At 58.1% G+C, this 16,656-nt stretch overlaps 1 protein-coding gene across 1 annotated transcript in view; it reads right to left on the bottom strand.

Annotated features, from left to right (window-relative positions):
• Window positions 1-307: 307 nt before the first annotated feature.
• LOC128800012 (histone deacetylase 5-like) overlaps window positions 308-16,656 on the bottom strand; it is a 27,052-nt gene continuing 10,703 nt past the window's right edge. Inside the window, 2 exon segments of the mRNA XM_053964897.1 lie at window positions 308-556; window positions 761-1,013. Of these exon segments, the coding sequence (XP_053820872.1) occupies window positions 458-556; window positions 761-1,013 (352 nt within the window). The 3' untranslated portion in view covers window positions 308-457.

Raw genomic sequence — 16,656 nt, 5'->3', positions numbered from 1 at the left:
ACCTGTCTTTGGGGAGGGGATGGAGATGCGGGCGGGAGAGGGACGGGATGGGGACAGGGACTGGAATAGGGATGGGGACAGGGATGGGATGGGAATAGGGATGGGGTGAGACTGGAACGGAGAGATGGTTGGGCTGGGGATGGGGATGGCATAGGGATGGGATGGGGATGGGCACAGAGAGCACCCACAGCTGGGGGTAAATGGGGGGGTGCAGAACCCCCTTAAACTTTCCCCCCTTCTCCCTTTGTACTCCCCGAGCTTCTCCAGCCCCTCCCTCCTCCCAGCAGAGTCCAGAATTCTTCACACTTTTAAATATAATAAATAGGGGAATTCTCAGTGGGATGGCTTGTGGAAATGGGGGGCCACGAGCCCAGGCCATCCGAGTGGTCCTGAAGGGTCCATGTCCCCCCGAGTGAAGGGGAGCGTTGTCACCAGCTGTCCTTGGAGGGGGTCACCTCTAGGTCCGGGTGGGGAAGCGGGGCTGAGCTGCGGGGTTGTGGCCACATTCGGGGCACGGCCCCCCGGGCAGAGGGTACAGGAAGGGCTTGGCTGTCACCTGAGGGCGAGGGGGCATCAGTGCGGGGGGACATGTGGCCCACTCAGGGGGTTCCCCAGGGAAAGAGGGTGTCCCCCTTCGTGGGCAAGGCAGCCCAGCACCCAGCACCCCATGCCCCACATCCCATCACCCCACACCCCACAGCCCCCCCCCTCCCGGCCCCCATTCCGGGCTCAGCCCAGCCCCACATCGGGCGGGACCCACCTCGCTGTAGGGCGGGGGCTCCAGCCCTACGGGGATGGCGGCGCTGGGCAGAATGGGCAGCGTGGGCACCAGGGTCAGCGCGGGGGGCACGGAGCCCTGGGGGTCTCTGTAGGGCGGGGCGGGTGCGGCGCCCTGCGGGCACCTGTAGGCGGGGGGGGGCACGGGGTCCTGGCAGAGCTTGCGGATGATGTGGAAGATGAGGAGGAGGACGGTGATGGCTATGAAGGTGATGACGACGATGAAGAACATGGCCCTGGGGACACCAAGAGGTGCGTGCTGGGGGCTGGCGTGTCCCCGCCCAGCCCTGTCCGCACACCCGCAGAGCTCCCAGGGTCTCTCCGTGTCTCCATCCCCCCGCCCCCCTCCCCAGGGACCCCTCCCGGGCATGGCCCCCTGGCCCCCCGCCAACGAACCCGGTGTCCCCCGGCGCCGCCGCGTCACCTCCGTGCCACAGCCGCACTCTGGACCGGGGCCACCCCACGGCCCTCGCCCAGCATCCCACACCCGCCGCCCTTTGCACCCTTCCTGCCCCACTGCAGACCTTGCCCTGGGTGGGGGGCCCTCGGGCCACCCCGCCGTGGGTCAGTTCGGGGTGATTTGGGCCACTTTGGGGGCTTTTTAAAGGGTGGGACCATGCCAAGGGGGGCTGGCACCTTGCTGAGGGGGGCTGTCCCCGAACTGGGGGGATGAGAGGGGTGGCCTGGGTGGCGCAGGGCGTGCTCAGGGTGACACAAGGGGTGTTCGGGGTGGCACAGGGGACCCCTGGCCGTGCCAGGAGTCGTGCCCGGCCCGAGGGGAGGGCGAGGAGCCAGCGGTGAGGCTGAAGGAGCGAGATCCCCCCGCGGGTGTGAAGAGCCGCCGGCTCAGCGCCGTAAGCTCCCAAATCCCATCAGCGGCTGAGCCCCGCGCAGGGGCGAGAGGGGGGCGATCTGGGGGCGATCCGGGGGTGATCCGGAGGTGATCCAGGGGTGATCTGGGGGGGGAGGCGGGGAATGAACCGGAGGTGATCCTGAGGTGATCCGGGGGCGATCCGGGGGTGAGCCAGAGGTGATCCGGGGGGTGAGCCGGTGGGTGAACCTGGCGTGATCCGGGGGTGATCTGGAGGTGCCCCACGCTGCGCCCCCGGCCCCGTGACAGCGGGTGACAAAGCGGGTGAGTGGCCCGAGAGCAGACGAGGAGGCGGTGGCAGGTGTGGGGCCAAGGGGACGGTTTGGGAGCGGGAGTTGGAGCCGCCGAGGGTCGGGGGCATCGGGCCGTGGGATGCCTTAAGCAGGATCATCCCCCTAAGGGGTTTAGGGCTGCCCCGGGCACCGGGGCTTGGCCGCACGGGTCAGGCAGCTCCAGCCGCGTAATTGGCTCAAGGGCTTAGCGGGGAATTTGCCACCACATGTCCTCCCGTGCCCTGGTGGGGACCCCCCAGAATCGGCCTCCCGATGCAGCAGAGACCCCCCTCAGCCAGGCGAGCCCCTCCTCAGTGCTGGCTGAAATGAGTTTGTCGGGTCTCTGCTGCCGGACACGGGGCTCCTTCACCCCCCGGGGCCGGGTACTGCCCCCCGAGCCCAGCCCGGGGCGCTGGGTGGGTGTCCCCTCGTATCCCCCAGGGCATGAGAGGGTGCCCGGGGCACCCTTCGGGCTCCACACCAGCCGCAGGGGATGAAATCCCAGCTGGAGGCAGAAACATCCGCGATGCCAGGTGCAGGTGGCCGAACCGGGCAGGAACGGGAACGGGAACGGGAACTGGAACGGGAAAGGGAACGGGAACGGAGGGCCACACACCTGGACACACACACACACACACACACAGACGGACGGCATACTGACATCAGGAACCTGGCCACTTTTCATTCCCAAGGAAAAAGGCTGATTTTGCCTCCAGGGGCCTGTGGCCCTGAGTGGCCGGACACCTCCAAAAATCCAAACGATCGAAGATGTGTCGCAGACCCAAGCTGCCCCCAGCTCAAACCTGTGCTGCCCTGACAGTCCCAAGGGAACCCTACAAACTGACATCAGGAACCTGGGCTGGCCACTTTTCTTTCCCAGGGAAAAAGGCTGATCCTTCCCTTAGGGGCCTGTGGACCTGAGTGGCCGGACACCTCCAAAAATCCAAACGATCGAGGATGTGTCGCAGACCCAAGCTGCCCCCACCTCAAACCTGTGCTGCCCTGACAGTTCCAAGGGAACCCTACAAACTGACATCAGGAACCTGGGCTGGCCACTTTTCTTTCCCAAGGAAAAAGGCTGATCTTTGTCTCCAGGGACCTGTGGCCCTGAGTGGCCGGACACCTCCAAAAATCCAAACGACCGAAGATGTGTCGCAGATCCAAGCTGCCCCCACCTCAAACCTGTGCTGCCCTGACAGTCCCAAGGGAACCCTACAAACTGACATCAGGAACCTGGGCTGGCCACTTTTCTTTCCCAGGGAAAAGGACTGATCTTTGCCTCCAGGGGCCTGTGGCCCTGAGTGGCCGGACACCTCCAAAAATCCAAACGATCGAGGATGTGTCGCAGACCCAAGCTGCCTCCACCTCAAACCTGTGCTGCCCTGACAGTCCCAAGGGAACCCTACAAACTGACATCAGGAACCTGGGCTGGCCACTTTTCTTTCCCAGGGAAAAGGACCGGTCTTTGTCTCCAGGCGCCTGTGGCCCTGAAGTGGCCGGACACCTCCAAAAATCCAAACGATCGAAGATGTGTCGCAGACCCAAGCTGCCCCCAGCTGAAACCTGTGCTGCCCTGACAGTCCCAAGGGAACCCTACAAACTGACATCAGGAACCTGGGCTGGCCACTTTTCTTTCCCAGGGAAAAGGACCGGTGTTTGTCTCCAGGGGCCTGTGGCCCTGAGTGGCCGGACACCTCCAAAAATCCAAACGATCGAAGATGTGTCGCAGACCCAAGCTGCCCCCACCTCAAACCTGTGCTGCCCTGACAGTCCCAAGGGAACCCTACAAACTGACATCAGGAACCTGGGCTGGCCACTTTTCCTTCCCAAGGAAAATGGCTGATCTTTGCCTCCAGGGGCCTGTGGCCCTGACGTGGCCGGACACCTCTAAAAATCCAAATGATCAAAGATGTGTCGCAGACCCAAGCTGCCCCCACCTCAAACCTGTGCTGCCCTGACAGTCCCAAGGGAACCCTACAAACTGACATCAGGAACCTGGGCTGGCCACTTTTCTTTCCCAGGGAAAAGGACAGGTTTTGTCTCCAGAGGCCTGTGGCCCTGAGTGGCCGGACACCTCCAAAAATCCAAACGATCGAGGATGTGTCGCAGACCCAAGCTGCCCCCACCTCAAACCTGTGCTGCCCTGACAGTCCCAAGGGAACCCTACAAACTGACATCAGGAACCTGGGCTGGCCACTTTTCTTTCCCAAGGAAAAGGCTGATCTTTGCCTCCAGGGGCCTGTGGCCCTGAAGTGGCCGGACACCCCCAAAAATCCAAACGATCAAAGATGTGTCACAGACCCAAGCTGCCCCCACCTCAAACCTGTGCTGCCCTGACAGTCCCAAGGGAACCCTACAAACTGACATCAGGAACCTGGCTGGCCACTTTTCTTTCCCAGGGAAAAGGACCGGTGTTGGTCTCCAGGGGCCTGTGGCCCTGACTGGCCGGACACCTCCAAAAATCCAAACGATCGAAGATGTGTCGCAGACCCAAGCTGCCCCCAGCTCAAACCTGTGCTGCCCTGACAGTCCCAAGGGAACCCTACAACTGACATCAGGAACCTGGGCTGGCCACTTTTCTTTCCCAGGAAAAGGACCGGTCTTTGTCTCCAGGGCCTGTGGCCCTGAGTGGCCGGACACCTCCAAAAATCCAAACGATCGAAGATGTGTCGCAGACCCAAGCTGCCCCCACCTCAAACCTGTGCTGCCCTGACAGTCCCAAGGGAACCCTACAAACTGACATCAGGAACCTGGGCTGGCCACTTTTCTTTCCCAGGGAAAAGGACCGATCTTTGTCTCCAGGGGCCTGTGGCCCTGAAGTGGCCGGACACCTCCAAAAATCCAAACGATCGAAGATGTGTCGCAGACCCAAGCTGCCCCCACCTCAAACCTCTGCTGCCCTGACAGTCCCAAGGGAACCCTACAAACTGACATCAGGAACCTGGGCTGGCCACTTTTCTTTCCCAGGGAAAAGGACCGGTGTTTGTCTCCAGGGGCCTGTGGCCCTGACTGGCCGGACACCTCCAAAAATCCAAACGATCAAAGATGTGTCGCAGACCCAAGCTGCCCCCACCTCAAACCTGTGCTGCCCTGACAGTCCCAAGGGAACCCTACAAACTGACATCAGGAACCTGGGCTGGCCACTTTTCTTTCCCAAGGAAAAAGGCTGATCTTTGCCTCCAGGGGCCTGTGGCCCCGACGTGGCCGGACACCTCCAAAAATCCAAACGATCAAAGATGTGTCGCAGACCCAAGCTGCCCCCACCTCAAACCTGTGCTGCCCTGACAGTCCCAAGGGAACCCTACAAACTGACATCAGGAACCTGGGCTGGCACTTTTCTTTCCCAGGGAAAAGGACTGATCTTTGCCTCCAGGGGCCTGTGGCCCTGAGTGGCCGGACACCTCCAAAAATCCAAACGATCGAAGATGTGTCGCAGACCCAAGCTGCCCCCACCTCAAACCTGTGCTGCCCTGACAGTCCCAAGGGAACCCTACAAACTGACATCAGGAACCTGGGCTGGCCACTTTTCTTTCCCAAGAAAAAAGGACCGGTCTTTGTCTCCAGGGGCCTGTGGCCCTGAAGTGGCCGGACACCTCCAAAAATCCAAACGATCGAAGATGTGTCGCAGACCCAAGCTGCCCCCACCTCAAACCTGTGCTGCCCTGACAGTCCCAAGGGAACCCTACAAACTGACATCAGGAACCTGGGCTGGCCACTTTTCTTTCCCAAGGAAAATGGACCGGTCTTTGTCTCCAGGGTCCTGTGGCCCTGAGTGGCCGGACACCTCCAAAAATCCAAACGATCGAAGATGTGTCGCAGACCCAAGCTGCCCCCACCTCAAACCTCTGCTGCCCTGACAGTCCCAAGGGAACCCTACAAACTGACATCAGGAACCTGGGCTGGCCACTTTTCTTTCCCAGGGAAAAGGACCGGTCTTTGTCTCCAGGGCCTGTGGCCCTGAGTGGCCGGACACCTCCAAAATCCAAACGATCGAAGATGTGTCGCAGACCCAAGCTGCCCCACCTCAAACCTGTGCTGCCCTGACAGTCCAAGGGAACCCTACAAACTGACATCAGGAACCTGGGCTGGCCACTTTTCTTTCCAAGGAAAAGGACCGGTCTTTGTCTCCAGGGGCCTGTGGCCTTGAAGTGGCCGGACACCTCCAAAAATCCAAACGATCGAAGATGTGTCGCAGACCCAAGCTGCCCCCACCTCAAACCTGTGCTGCCCTGACAGTCCCAAGGGAACCCTACAAACTGACATCAGGAACCTGGGCTGGCCACTTTTCTTTCCCAAGGAAAAGGCTGATCTTTGCCTCCAGGGGCCTGTGGCCCTGACGTGGCCGGACACCTCCAAAAATCCAAACGATCAAAGATGTGTCGCAGACCCAAGCTGCCCCCACCTCAAACCTGTGCTGCCCTGACAGTCCCAAGGGAACCCTACAAACTGACATCAGGAACCTGGGCTGGCCACTTTTCTTTCCCTGGGTAAAGGACCGGTCTTGGTCTCCAGGGGCCTGTGGGCCTGAAGTGGCCGGACACCTCCAAAAATCCAAACGATGGAAGATGTGTCGCAGACCCAAGCTGCCCCCACCTCAAACCTGTGCTGCCCTGACAGTCCCAAGGGAACCCTACAAACTGACATCAGGAACCTGGGCTGGCCACTTTTCTTTCCCAAGGAAAAGGCTGATCTTTGTCTCCAGGGGCCTGTGGCCCTGAGTGGCGGACACCTCCAAAAATCCAAACGATCAAAGATGTGTCGCAGACCCAAGCTGCCCCCACCTCAAACCTGTGCTGCCCTGACAGTCCCAAGGGAACCCTACAAACTGACATCAGGAACCTGGGCTGGCCACTTTTCTTTCCTAGGGAAAAGGACCGGTCTTGGTCTCCAGGGGCCTGTGGCCCTGAGTGGCCGGACACCTCCAAAAATCCAAACGATCGAAGATGTGTCGCAGACCCAAGCTGCCCCCACCTCAAACCTGTGCTGCCCTGACAGTCCCAAGGGAAACCTACAAACTGACATCAGGAACCTGGGCTGGCCACTTTTCTTTCCCAAGGAAAAAGGCTGATCGTTGTCTCCAGGGGCCTGTGGCCCTGAAGTGGCCGGACACCTCCAAAAATCCAAACGATCGAAGATGTGTCGCAGACCCAAGCTGCCCCACCTCAAACCTGTGCTGCCCTGACAGTCCCAAGGGAACCCTACAAACTGACATCAGGAACCTGGGCTGGCCACTTTTCTTTCCCAGGGAAAAGGACCGGTCTTTGTCTCCAGGGTCCTGTGGCCCTGACTGGCCGGACACCTCCAAAAATCCAAACGATCGAAGATGTGTCGCAGACCCAAGCTGCCCCCACCTCAAACCTGTGCTGCCCTGACAGTCCCAAGGGAACCCTACAAACTGACATCAGGAACCTGGGCTGGCCACTTTTCTTTCCCAGGGAAAAGGAACGGTCTTTGTCTCCAGGGGCCTGTGGCCCTGAAGTGGCCGGACACCTCCAAAAATCCAAACGATCGAAGATGTGTCGCAGACCAAGCTGCCCCCACCTCAAACCTGTGCTGCCCTGACAGTCCCAAGGGAACCCTACAAACTGACATCAGGAACCTGGGCTGGCCACTTTTCTTTCCCAGGGAAAAAGACCGGTCTTTGTCTCCAGGGACCTGTGGCCCTGAGTGGCCGGACACCTCCAAAAATCCAAACGATCAAAGATGTGTCGCAGACCCAAGCTGCCCCCACCTCAAACCTGTGCTGCCCTGACAGTCCCAAGGGAACCCTACAAACTGACATCAGGAACCTGGGCTGGCCACTTTTCTTTCCCAAGGAAAAGGCTGATCTTTGTCTCCAGGGGCCTGTGGCCCTGACGTGGCCGGACACCTCCAAAAATCCAAATGATCGAAGATGTGTCGCAGACCCAAGCTGCCCCCACCTCAAACCTGTGCTGCCCTGACAGTCCCAAGGGAACCCTACAAACTGACATCAGGAACCTGGGCTGGCCACTTTTCTTCCCAGGGAAAAGGACCGGTCTTTGTCTCCAGGGGCCTGTGGCCCTGAGTGGCCGGACACCTCCAAAAATCCAAACGATCGAGATGTGTCGCAGACCCAAGCTGCCCCCACCTCAAACCTGTGCTGCCCTGACAGTCCCAAGGGAACCCTACAAACTGACATCAGGAACCTGGGCTGGCCACTTTTCTTTCCCAGGGAAAAAGGACCGGTCTTTGTCTCCAGGGGCCTGTGGCCCTGAGTGGCCGGACACCTCCAAAAATCCAAACGATCGAAGATGTGTCGCAGACCCAAGCTGCCCCCACCTCAAACCTGTGCTGCCCTGACAGTCCCAAGGGAACCCTACAAACTGACATCAGGAACCTGGGCTGACCACTTTTCTTTCCCAGGGAAAAGGACCGGTCTTTGTCTCCAGGGGCTGTGGCCCTGAGTGGCCGGACACCTCCAAAAATCCAAACGATCGAAGATGTGTCGCAGACCCAAGCTGCCCCCACCTCAAACCTCTGCTGCCCTGACAGTCCCAAGGGAACCCTACAAACTGACATCAGGAACCTGGGCTGGCCACTTTTCTTCCCAGGGAAAAGGACCGGTCTTTGTCTCCAGGGCCTGTGGCCCTGACTGGCCGGACACCTCCAAAATCCAAACGATCAAAGATGTGTCGCAGACCCAAGCTGCCCCCACCTCAAACCTGTGCTGCCCTGACAGTCCCAAGGGAACCCTACAAACTGACATCAGGAACCTGGGCTGGCCACTTTTCTTTCCCAAGGTAAAAGGCTGATCTTTGTCTCCAGGGGCCTGTGGCCCTGAAGTGGCCAGACACCTCCAAAAATCCAAACGATCAAAGATGTGTCGCAGACCCAAGCTGCCCCCACCTCAAACCTGTGCTGCCCTGACAGTCCCAAGGGAACCCTACAAACTGACATCAGGAACCTGGGCTGGCCACTTTTCTTTCCCAAGGAAAATGGCTGATCTTTGCCTCCAGGGGCCTGTGGCCCTGAGTGGCCGGACACCTCCAAAAATCCAAACGATCGAAGATGTGTCGCAGACCCAAGCTGCCCCCACCTCAAACCTGTGCTGCCCTGACAGTCCCAAGGGAACCCTACAAACTGACATCAGGAACCTGGGCTGGCCACTTTTCTTCCCAAGGAAAAAGGACCGGTCTTTGTCTCCAGGGGCCTGTGGCCCTGAAGTGGCCAGACACCTCCAAAAATCCAAACGATTGAAGATGTGTCGCAGACCCAAGCTGCCCCCAGCTCAAACCTGTGCTGCCCTGACAGTCCCAAGGGAACCCTACAAAACTGACATCAGGAACCTGGCTGGCCACTTTTCTTCCCAAGGAAAAAGGACCGGTCTTTGTCTCCAGGGGCCTGTGCCCTGAGTGGCCGGACACCTCCAAAAATCCAAACGATCGAAGATGTGTCGCAGACCCAAGCTGCCCCACCTCAAACCTCTGCTGCCCTGACAGTCCCAAGGAACCCTACAAACTGACATCAGGAACCTGGGCTGGCCACTTTTCTTTCCCAGGGAAAAGACCGGTCTTTGTCTCCAGGGGCCTGTGGCCCTGAAGTGGCCGGACACCTCCAAAAATCCAAACGATCGAAGATGTGCCGCAGACCCAAGCTGCCCCCACCTCAAACCTGTGCTGCCCTGACAGTCCCAAGGGAACCCTACAAACTGACATCAGAAACCTAGGTTGGCCACTTTTCTTTCCCAAGGAAAAGAGCTGATCTTTGTCTCCAGGGGCCTGTGGCCCTGAAGTGGCCGGACACCTCTAAAAATCCAAACGATCAAAGATGTGTCGCAGACCCAAGCTGCCCACCTCAAACCTGTGCTGCCCTGACAGTCCCAAGGGAACCCTACAAACTGACATCAGGAACCTGGGCTGGCCACTTTTCTTTCCAGGGAAAAGGACCGGTCTTTGTCTCCAGGGGCCTGTGGCCCTGAGTGGCCGGACACCTCCAAAAATCCAAACGATCGAAGATGTGTCGCAGACCCAAGCTGCCCCCACCTCAAACCTGTGCTGCCCTGACAGTCCCAAGGGAACCCTACAAACTGACATCAGGAACCTGGGCTGGCCACTTTTCTTTCCCAAGGAAAAGGCTGATCTTTGTCTCCAGGGGCCTGTGGCCCTGAAGTGGCCGGACACCTCCAAAATCCAAACGATCGAAGATGTGTCGCAGACCAAGCTGCCCCCACCTCAAACCTGTGCTGCCCTGACAGTCCCAAGGGAACCCTACAAACTGACATCAGGAACCTGGGCTGGCCACTTTTCTTTCCCAGGGAAAAGGACCGGTCTTTGTCTCCAGGGGCCTGTGGCCCTGAAGTGGCCAGACACCTCCAAAAATCCAAACGATCGAAGATGTGTCGCAGACCCAAGCTGCCCCCAGCTCAAACCTGTGCTGCCCTGACAGTCCCAAGGGAACCCTACAAACTGACATCAGGAACCTGGGCTGGCCACTTTTCTTTCCCAAGGAAAATGGCTGATCTTTGTCTCCAGGGTCCTGTGGCCCTGACTGGCCGGACACCTCCAAAAATCCAAACGATCGAAGATGTGTCGCAGACCCAAGCTGCCCCCACCTCAAACCTGTGCTGCCCTGACAGTCCCAAGGGAACCCTACAAACTGACATCAGGAACCTGGGCTGGCCACTTTTCTTTCCCAAGGAAAATGGCTGATCTTTGCCTCCAGGGGCCTGTGGCCCTGACGTGGCCGGACACCCCCAAAAATCCAAATGATCAAAGATGTGTCGCAGACCCAAGCTGCCCCCACCTCAAACCTGTGCTGCCCTGACAGTCCCAAGGGAACCCTACAAACTGACATCAGGAACCTGGGCTGGCCACTTTTCTTTCCCAAGAAAAAAGGACCGGTCTTTGTCTCCAGGGGCCTGTGGCCCTGAGTGGCCGGACACCTCCAAAAATCCAAACGATCGAAGATGTGTCGCAGACCCAAGCTGCCCCCACCTCAAACCTGTGCTGCCCTGACAGTCCCAAGGGAACCCTACAAACTGACATCAGGAACCTGGGCTGGCCACTTTTCTTTCCCAAGAAAAAAGGACCGGTCTTTGTCTCCAGGGGCCTGTGGCCCCGACGTGGGCGGACACCTCCAAAAATCCAAACTATCAAAGATGTGTCGCAGACCCAAGCTGCCCCCACCTCAAACCTGTGCTGCCCTGACAGTCCCAAGGGAACCCTACAAACTGACATCAGGAACCTGGGCTGGCCACTTTTCTTTCCCAGGGAAAAGGACCGGTCTTTGTCTCCAGGGGCCTGTGGCCCTGAAGTGGCCGGACACCTCCAAAAATCCAAACGATCGAAGATGTGTCGCAGACCCAAGCTGCCCCCACCTCAAACCTGTGCTGCCCTGACAGTCCCAAGGGAACCCTACAAACTGACATCAGGAACCTGGGCTGGCCACTTTTCTTTCCCAGGGAAAAGGACCGATCTTTGTCTCCAGGGGCCTGTGGCCCTGAGTGCCGGACACCTCCAAAAATCCAAACGATCGAAGATGTGTCGCAGACCCAAGCTGCCCCCACCTCAAACCTGTGCTGCCCTGACAGTCCCAAGGGAACCCTACAAACTGACATCAGGAACCTGGGCTGGCCACTTTTCTTCCCAGGGAAAAGGACCGGTTTTGTCTCCAGGGGCCTGTGGCCCTGACTGGCCGGACACCTCCAAAAATCCAAACGATCAAAGATGTGTCGCAGACCCAAGCTGCCCCACCTCAAACCTGTGCTGCCCTGACAGTCCAAGGGAACCCTACAAACTGACATCAGGAACCTGAGCTGGCCACTTTTCTTTCCCAAGGAAAAGGCTGATCTTTGTCTCCAGGGGCCTGTGGCCCTGAGTGGCCGGACACCTCCAAAAATCCAAACGATCGAAGATGTGTCGCAGACCCAAGCTGCCCCCACCTCAAACCTCTGCTGCCCTGACAGTCCCAAGGGAACCCTACAAACTGACATCAGGAACCTGGGCTGGCCACTTTTCTTTCCCAGAAAAAAAAGGACCGGTCTTTGTCACCAGGGGCCTGTGGCCCTGAAGTGGCCGGACACCTCCAAAAATCCAAACGATCGAAGATGTGTCGCAGACCCAAGCTGCCCCCACCTCAAACCTGTGCTGCCCTGACAGTCCCAAGGGAACCCTACAAACTGACATCAGGAACCTGGGCTGGCCACTTTTCTTTCCCAAGGAAAAAGGACCGGTCTTTGTCTCCAGGGGCCTGTGGCCCTGAAGTGGCCGGACACCTCCAAAAATCCAAACGATCGAAGATGTGTCGCAGACCCAAGCTACCCCCACCTCAAACCTCTGCTGCCCTGACAGTCCCAAGGGAACCCTACAAACTGACATCAGGAACCTGGGCTGGCCACTTTTCTTTCCCAGGGAAAAGGACCGGTCTTTGTCTCCAGGGGCCTGTGGCCCTGAGTGGCCGGACACCTCCAAAAATCCAAACGATCGAAGATGTGTCGCAGACCCAAGCTGCCCCACCTCAAACCTGTGCTGCCCTGACAGTCCCAAGGGAACCCTACAAACTGACATCAGGAACCTGGGCTGGCCACTTTTCTTCCCAGGGAAAAGGACCGGTCTTTGTCTCCAGGGGCCTGTGGCCCTGAAGTGGCCGGACACCTCCAAAAATCCAAACGATCGAAGATGTGTCGCAGACCCAAGCTGCCCCCACCTCAAACCTATGCTGCCCTGACAGTCCCAAGGAAACCCTACAAACTGACATCAGGAACCTGGGCTGGCCACTTTTCTTTCCCAGGAAAAGGACCGGTCTTTGTCTCCAGGGGCCTGTGGCCCCGACGTGGGCGGACACCTCCAAAAATCCAAACTATCAAAGATGTGTCGCAGACCCAAGCTGGCCCCACCTCAAACCTGTGCTGCCCTGACAGTCCCAAGGGAACCCTACAAACTGACATCAGGAACCTGGGCTGGCCACTTTTCTTTCCCAAGGAAAATGGCTGATCTTTGCCTCCAGGGGCCTGTGGCCCTGACGTGGCCGGACACCTCTAAAAATCCAAATGATCAAAGATGTGTCGCAGACCCAAGCTACCCCCACCTCAAACCTGTGCTGCCCTGACAGTCCCAAGGGAACCCTACAAACTGACATCAGGAACCTGGGCTGGCCACTTTTCTTTCCCAGGGAAAAGGACCGGTCTTTGTCTCCAGGGGCCTGTGGCCCTGAGTGGCCGGACACCTCCAAAAATCCAACGATCGAAGATGTGTCGCAGACCCAAGCTGCCCCCACCTCAAACCTGTGCTGCCCTGACAGTCCCAAGGGAACCCTACAAACTGACATCAGGAACCTGGGCTGGCCACTTTTCTTTCCCAGGGAAAAGGACCGGTGTTTGTCTCCAGGGGCCTGTGGCCCTGAAGTGGCCGGACACCTCCAAAAATCCAAACGATCGAAGATGTGTCGCAGACCCAAGCTGCCCCCACCTCAAACCTGTGCTGCCCTGACAGTCCCAAGGGAACCCTACAAACTGACATCAGGAACCTGGGCTGGCCACTTTTCTTTCCCAAGGAAAATGGCTGATCTTTGCCTCCAGGGGCCTGTGGCCCTGACGTGGCCGGACACCTCTAAAAATCCAAATGATCAAAGATGTGTCGCAGACCCAAGCTGCCCCCACCTCAAACCTGTGCTGCCCTGACAGTCCCAAGGGAACCCTACAAACTGACATCAGGAACCTGGGCTGGCCACTTTTCTTTCCCAGGGAAGAAGGCTGATCTTTGTCTCCAGGGGCCTGTGGCCCTGAGTGGCCGGACACCTCCAAAAATCCAAATGATCAAAGATGTGTCGCAGACCCAAGCTGCCCCCACCTCAAACCTGTGCTGCCCTGACAGTCCCAAGGGAACCCTACAAACTGACATCAGGAACCTGGGCTGGCCACTTTTCTTTCCCAGGGAAAAGGACCGGTCTTGTCTCCAGGGGCCTGTGGGCCTGAAGTGGCCGGACACCCCCAAAAATCCAAACGATGGAAGATGTGTCGCAGACCCAAGCTGCCCCACCTCAAACCTGTGCTGCCCTGACAGTCCCAAGGGAACCCTACAAACTGACATCAGGAACCTGGGCTGGCCACTTTTCCTTCCCAAGGAAAATGGCTGATCTTTGCCTCCAGGGGCCTGTGGCCCTGACGTGGCCGGACACCTCCAAAAATCCAAATGATCAAAGATGTGTCGCAGACCCAAGCTGCCCCCACCTCAAACCTGTGCTGCCCTGACAGTCCCAAGGAACCCTACAAACTGACATCAGGAACCTGGGCTGGCCACTTTTCTTTCCAGGGAAAAGGACCGGTCTTGTCTCCAGGGGCCTGTGGCCTGAGTGGCCGGACTCCTCCAAAAATACAAACGATCGAAGATGTGTCGCAGACCCAAGCTGCCCCACCTCAAACCTGTGCTGCCCTGACAGTCCCAAGGGAACCCTACAAACTGACATCAGGAACCGGGCTGGCCACTTTTCTTTCCCAGGAAAAGGACCGGTCTTTGTCTCCAGGGCCTGTGGCCCTGAGTGGCCGGACACCTCCAAAAATCCAAACGATCGAAGATGTGTCGCAGACCCAAGCTGCCCCCACCTCAAACCTGTGCTGCCCTGACAGTCCCAAGGGAACCCTACAAACTGACATCAGGAACCTGGGCTGGCCACTTTTCTTTCCCAAGGAAAAGGCTGATCTTTGCCTCCAGGGGCCTGTGGCCCTGAAGTGGCCGGACACCTCCAAAAATCCAAACGATCGAAGATGTGTCGCAGACCCAAGCTGCCCCCACCTCAAACCTGTGCTGCCCTGACAGTCCAAGGGAACCCTACAAACTGACATCAGGAACCTGGGCTGGCCACTTTTCTTTCCCAAGGAAAAAGGACCGGTCTTTGTCTCCAGGGGCCTGTGGCCCTGAAGTGGCCAGACACCTCCAAAAATCCAAACGATCGAAGATGTGTCGCAGACCCAAGCTGCCCCCAGCTCAAACCTGTGCTGCCCTGACAGTCCCAAGGGAACCCTACAAACTGACATCAGGAACCTGGGCTGGCCACTTTTCTTTCCCAAGGAAAATGGACCGGTCTTTGTCTCCAGGGTCCTGTGGCCCTGAGTGGCCGGACACCTCCAAAAATCCAAACGATCGAAGATGTGTCGCAGACCCAAGCTGCCCCCACCTCAAACCTGTGCTGCCCTGACAGTCCCAAGGGAACCCTACAAACTGACATCAGGAACCTGGGCTGGCCACTTTTCTTTCCCAAGGAAAATGGCTGATCTTTGCCTCCAGGGGCCTGTGGCCCTGAAGTGGCCGGACACCCCCAAAAATCCAAATGATCAAAGATGTGTCGCAGACCCAAGCTGCCCCCACCTCAAAACTGTGCTGCCCTGACAGTCCAAGGGAACCCTACAAACTGACATCAGGAACCTGGGCTGGCCACTTTTCTTTCCCAAGAAAAAAGGACCGGTCTTTGTCTCCAGGGGCCTGTGGCCCTGAGTGGCCGGACACCTCCAAAATCCAAACGATCAAAGATGTGTCGCAGACCCAAGCTGGCCCCACCTCAAACCTGTGCTGCCCTGACAGTCCCAAGGGAACCCTACAAACTGACATCAGGAACCTGGGCTGGCCACTTTTCTTTCCCAGGGAAAAGGACCGGTCTTTGTCTCCAGGGGCCTGTGGCCCTGAGTGGCCGGACACTCCAAAAATCCAAACGATCGAAGATGTGTCGCAGACCCAAGCTGCCCCCACCTCAAACCTGTGCTGCCTGACAGTCCCAAGGGAACCCTACAAACTGACATCAGGAACCTGGGCTGGCCACTTTTCTTTCCCAGGGAAAAGGACCGGTGTTTGTCTCCAGGGGCCTGTGGCCCTGAGTGGCCGGACACCTCCAAAATCCAAACGATCGAAGATGTGTCGCAGACCCAAGCTGCCCCCACCTCAAACCTGTGCTGCCCTGACAGTCCCAAGGGAACCCTACAAACTGACATCAGGAACCTGGGCTGGCCACTTTTCTTTCCCAGGGAAAAGGACCGGTCTTGTCTCCAGGGGCCTGTGGCCCTGAGTGGCCGGACACCTCCAAAAATCGAAACGATCGAAGATGTGTCGCAGACCCAAGCTGCCCCCACCTCAAACCTCTGCTGCCCTGACAGTCCCAAGGGAACCCTACAAACTGACATCAGGAATCTGGGCTGGCCACTTTTCTTTCCCAAGGAAAAGGCTGATCTTTGTCTCCAGGGGCCTGTGGCCCTGAAGTGGCCAGACACCTCCAAAATCCAAACGATCAAAGATGTGTCGCAGACCCAAGCTGCCCCACCTCAAACCTGTGCTGCCCTGACAGTCCAAGGGAACCCTACAAACTGACATCAGGAACCTGGCTGGCCACTTTTCTTTCCCAAGAAAAAGGACCGGTCTTTGTCTCCAGGGGCCTGTGGCCCTGAGTGGCCGGACACCTCCAAAAAATCCAAACGATCGAAGATGTGTCGCAGACCCAAGCTGCCCCCAGCTCAAACCTGTGCTGCCCTGACAGTCCCAAGGAACCCTACAAACTGACATCAGGAACCTGGGCTGGCCACTTTCTTTCCCAAGGAAAATGACCGGTCTTTGTCTCCAGGGTCCTGTGGCCCTGAGTGGCCGGACACCTCCAAAAATCCAAACGATCGAAGATGTGTCGCAGACCCAAGCAGCCCCCACCTCAAACCTCTGCTGCCCTGACAGTCCCAAGGGAACCCTACAAACTGACATCAGGAACCTGGGCTGGCCACTTTTCTTTCCCAGGGAAAAGGAC

The sequence above is a fragment of the Vidua chalybeata genome, chromosome 26 (genome assembly GCF_026979565.1).
Source record: "Vidua chalybeata isolate OUT-0048 chromosome 26, bVidCha1 merged haplotype, whole genome shotgun sequence".
Taxonomy (NCBI): Eukaryota; Metazoa; Chordata; class Aves; order Passeriformes; family Viduidae; genus Vidua; species Vidua chalybeata.
This window is presented reverse-complemented; position numbering and strand designations above follow the sequence as displayed.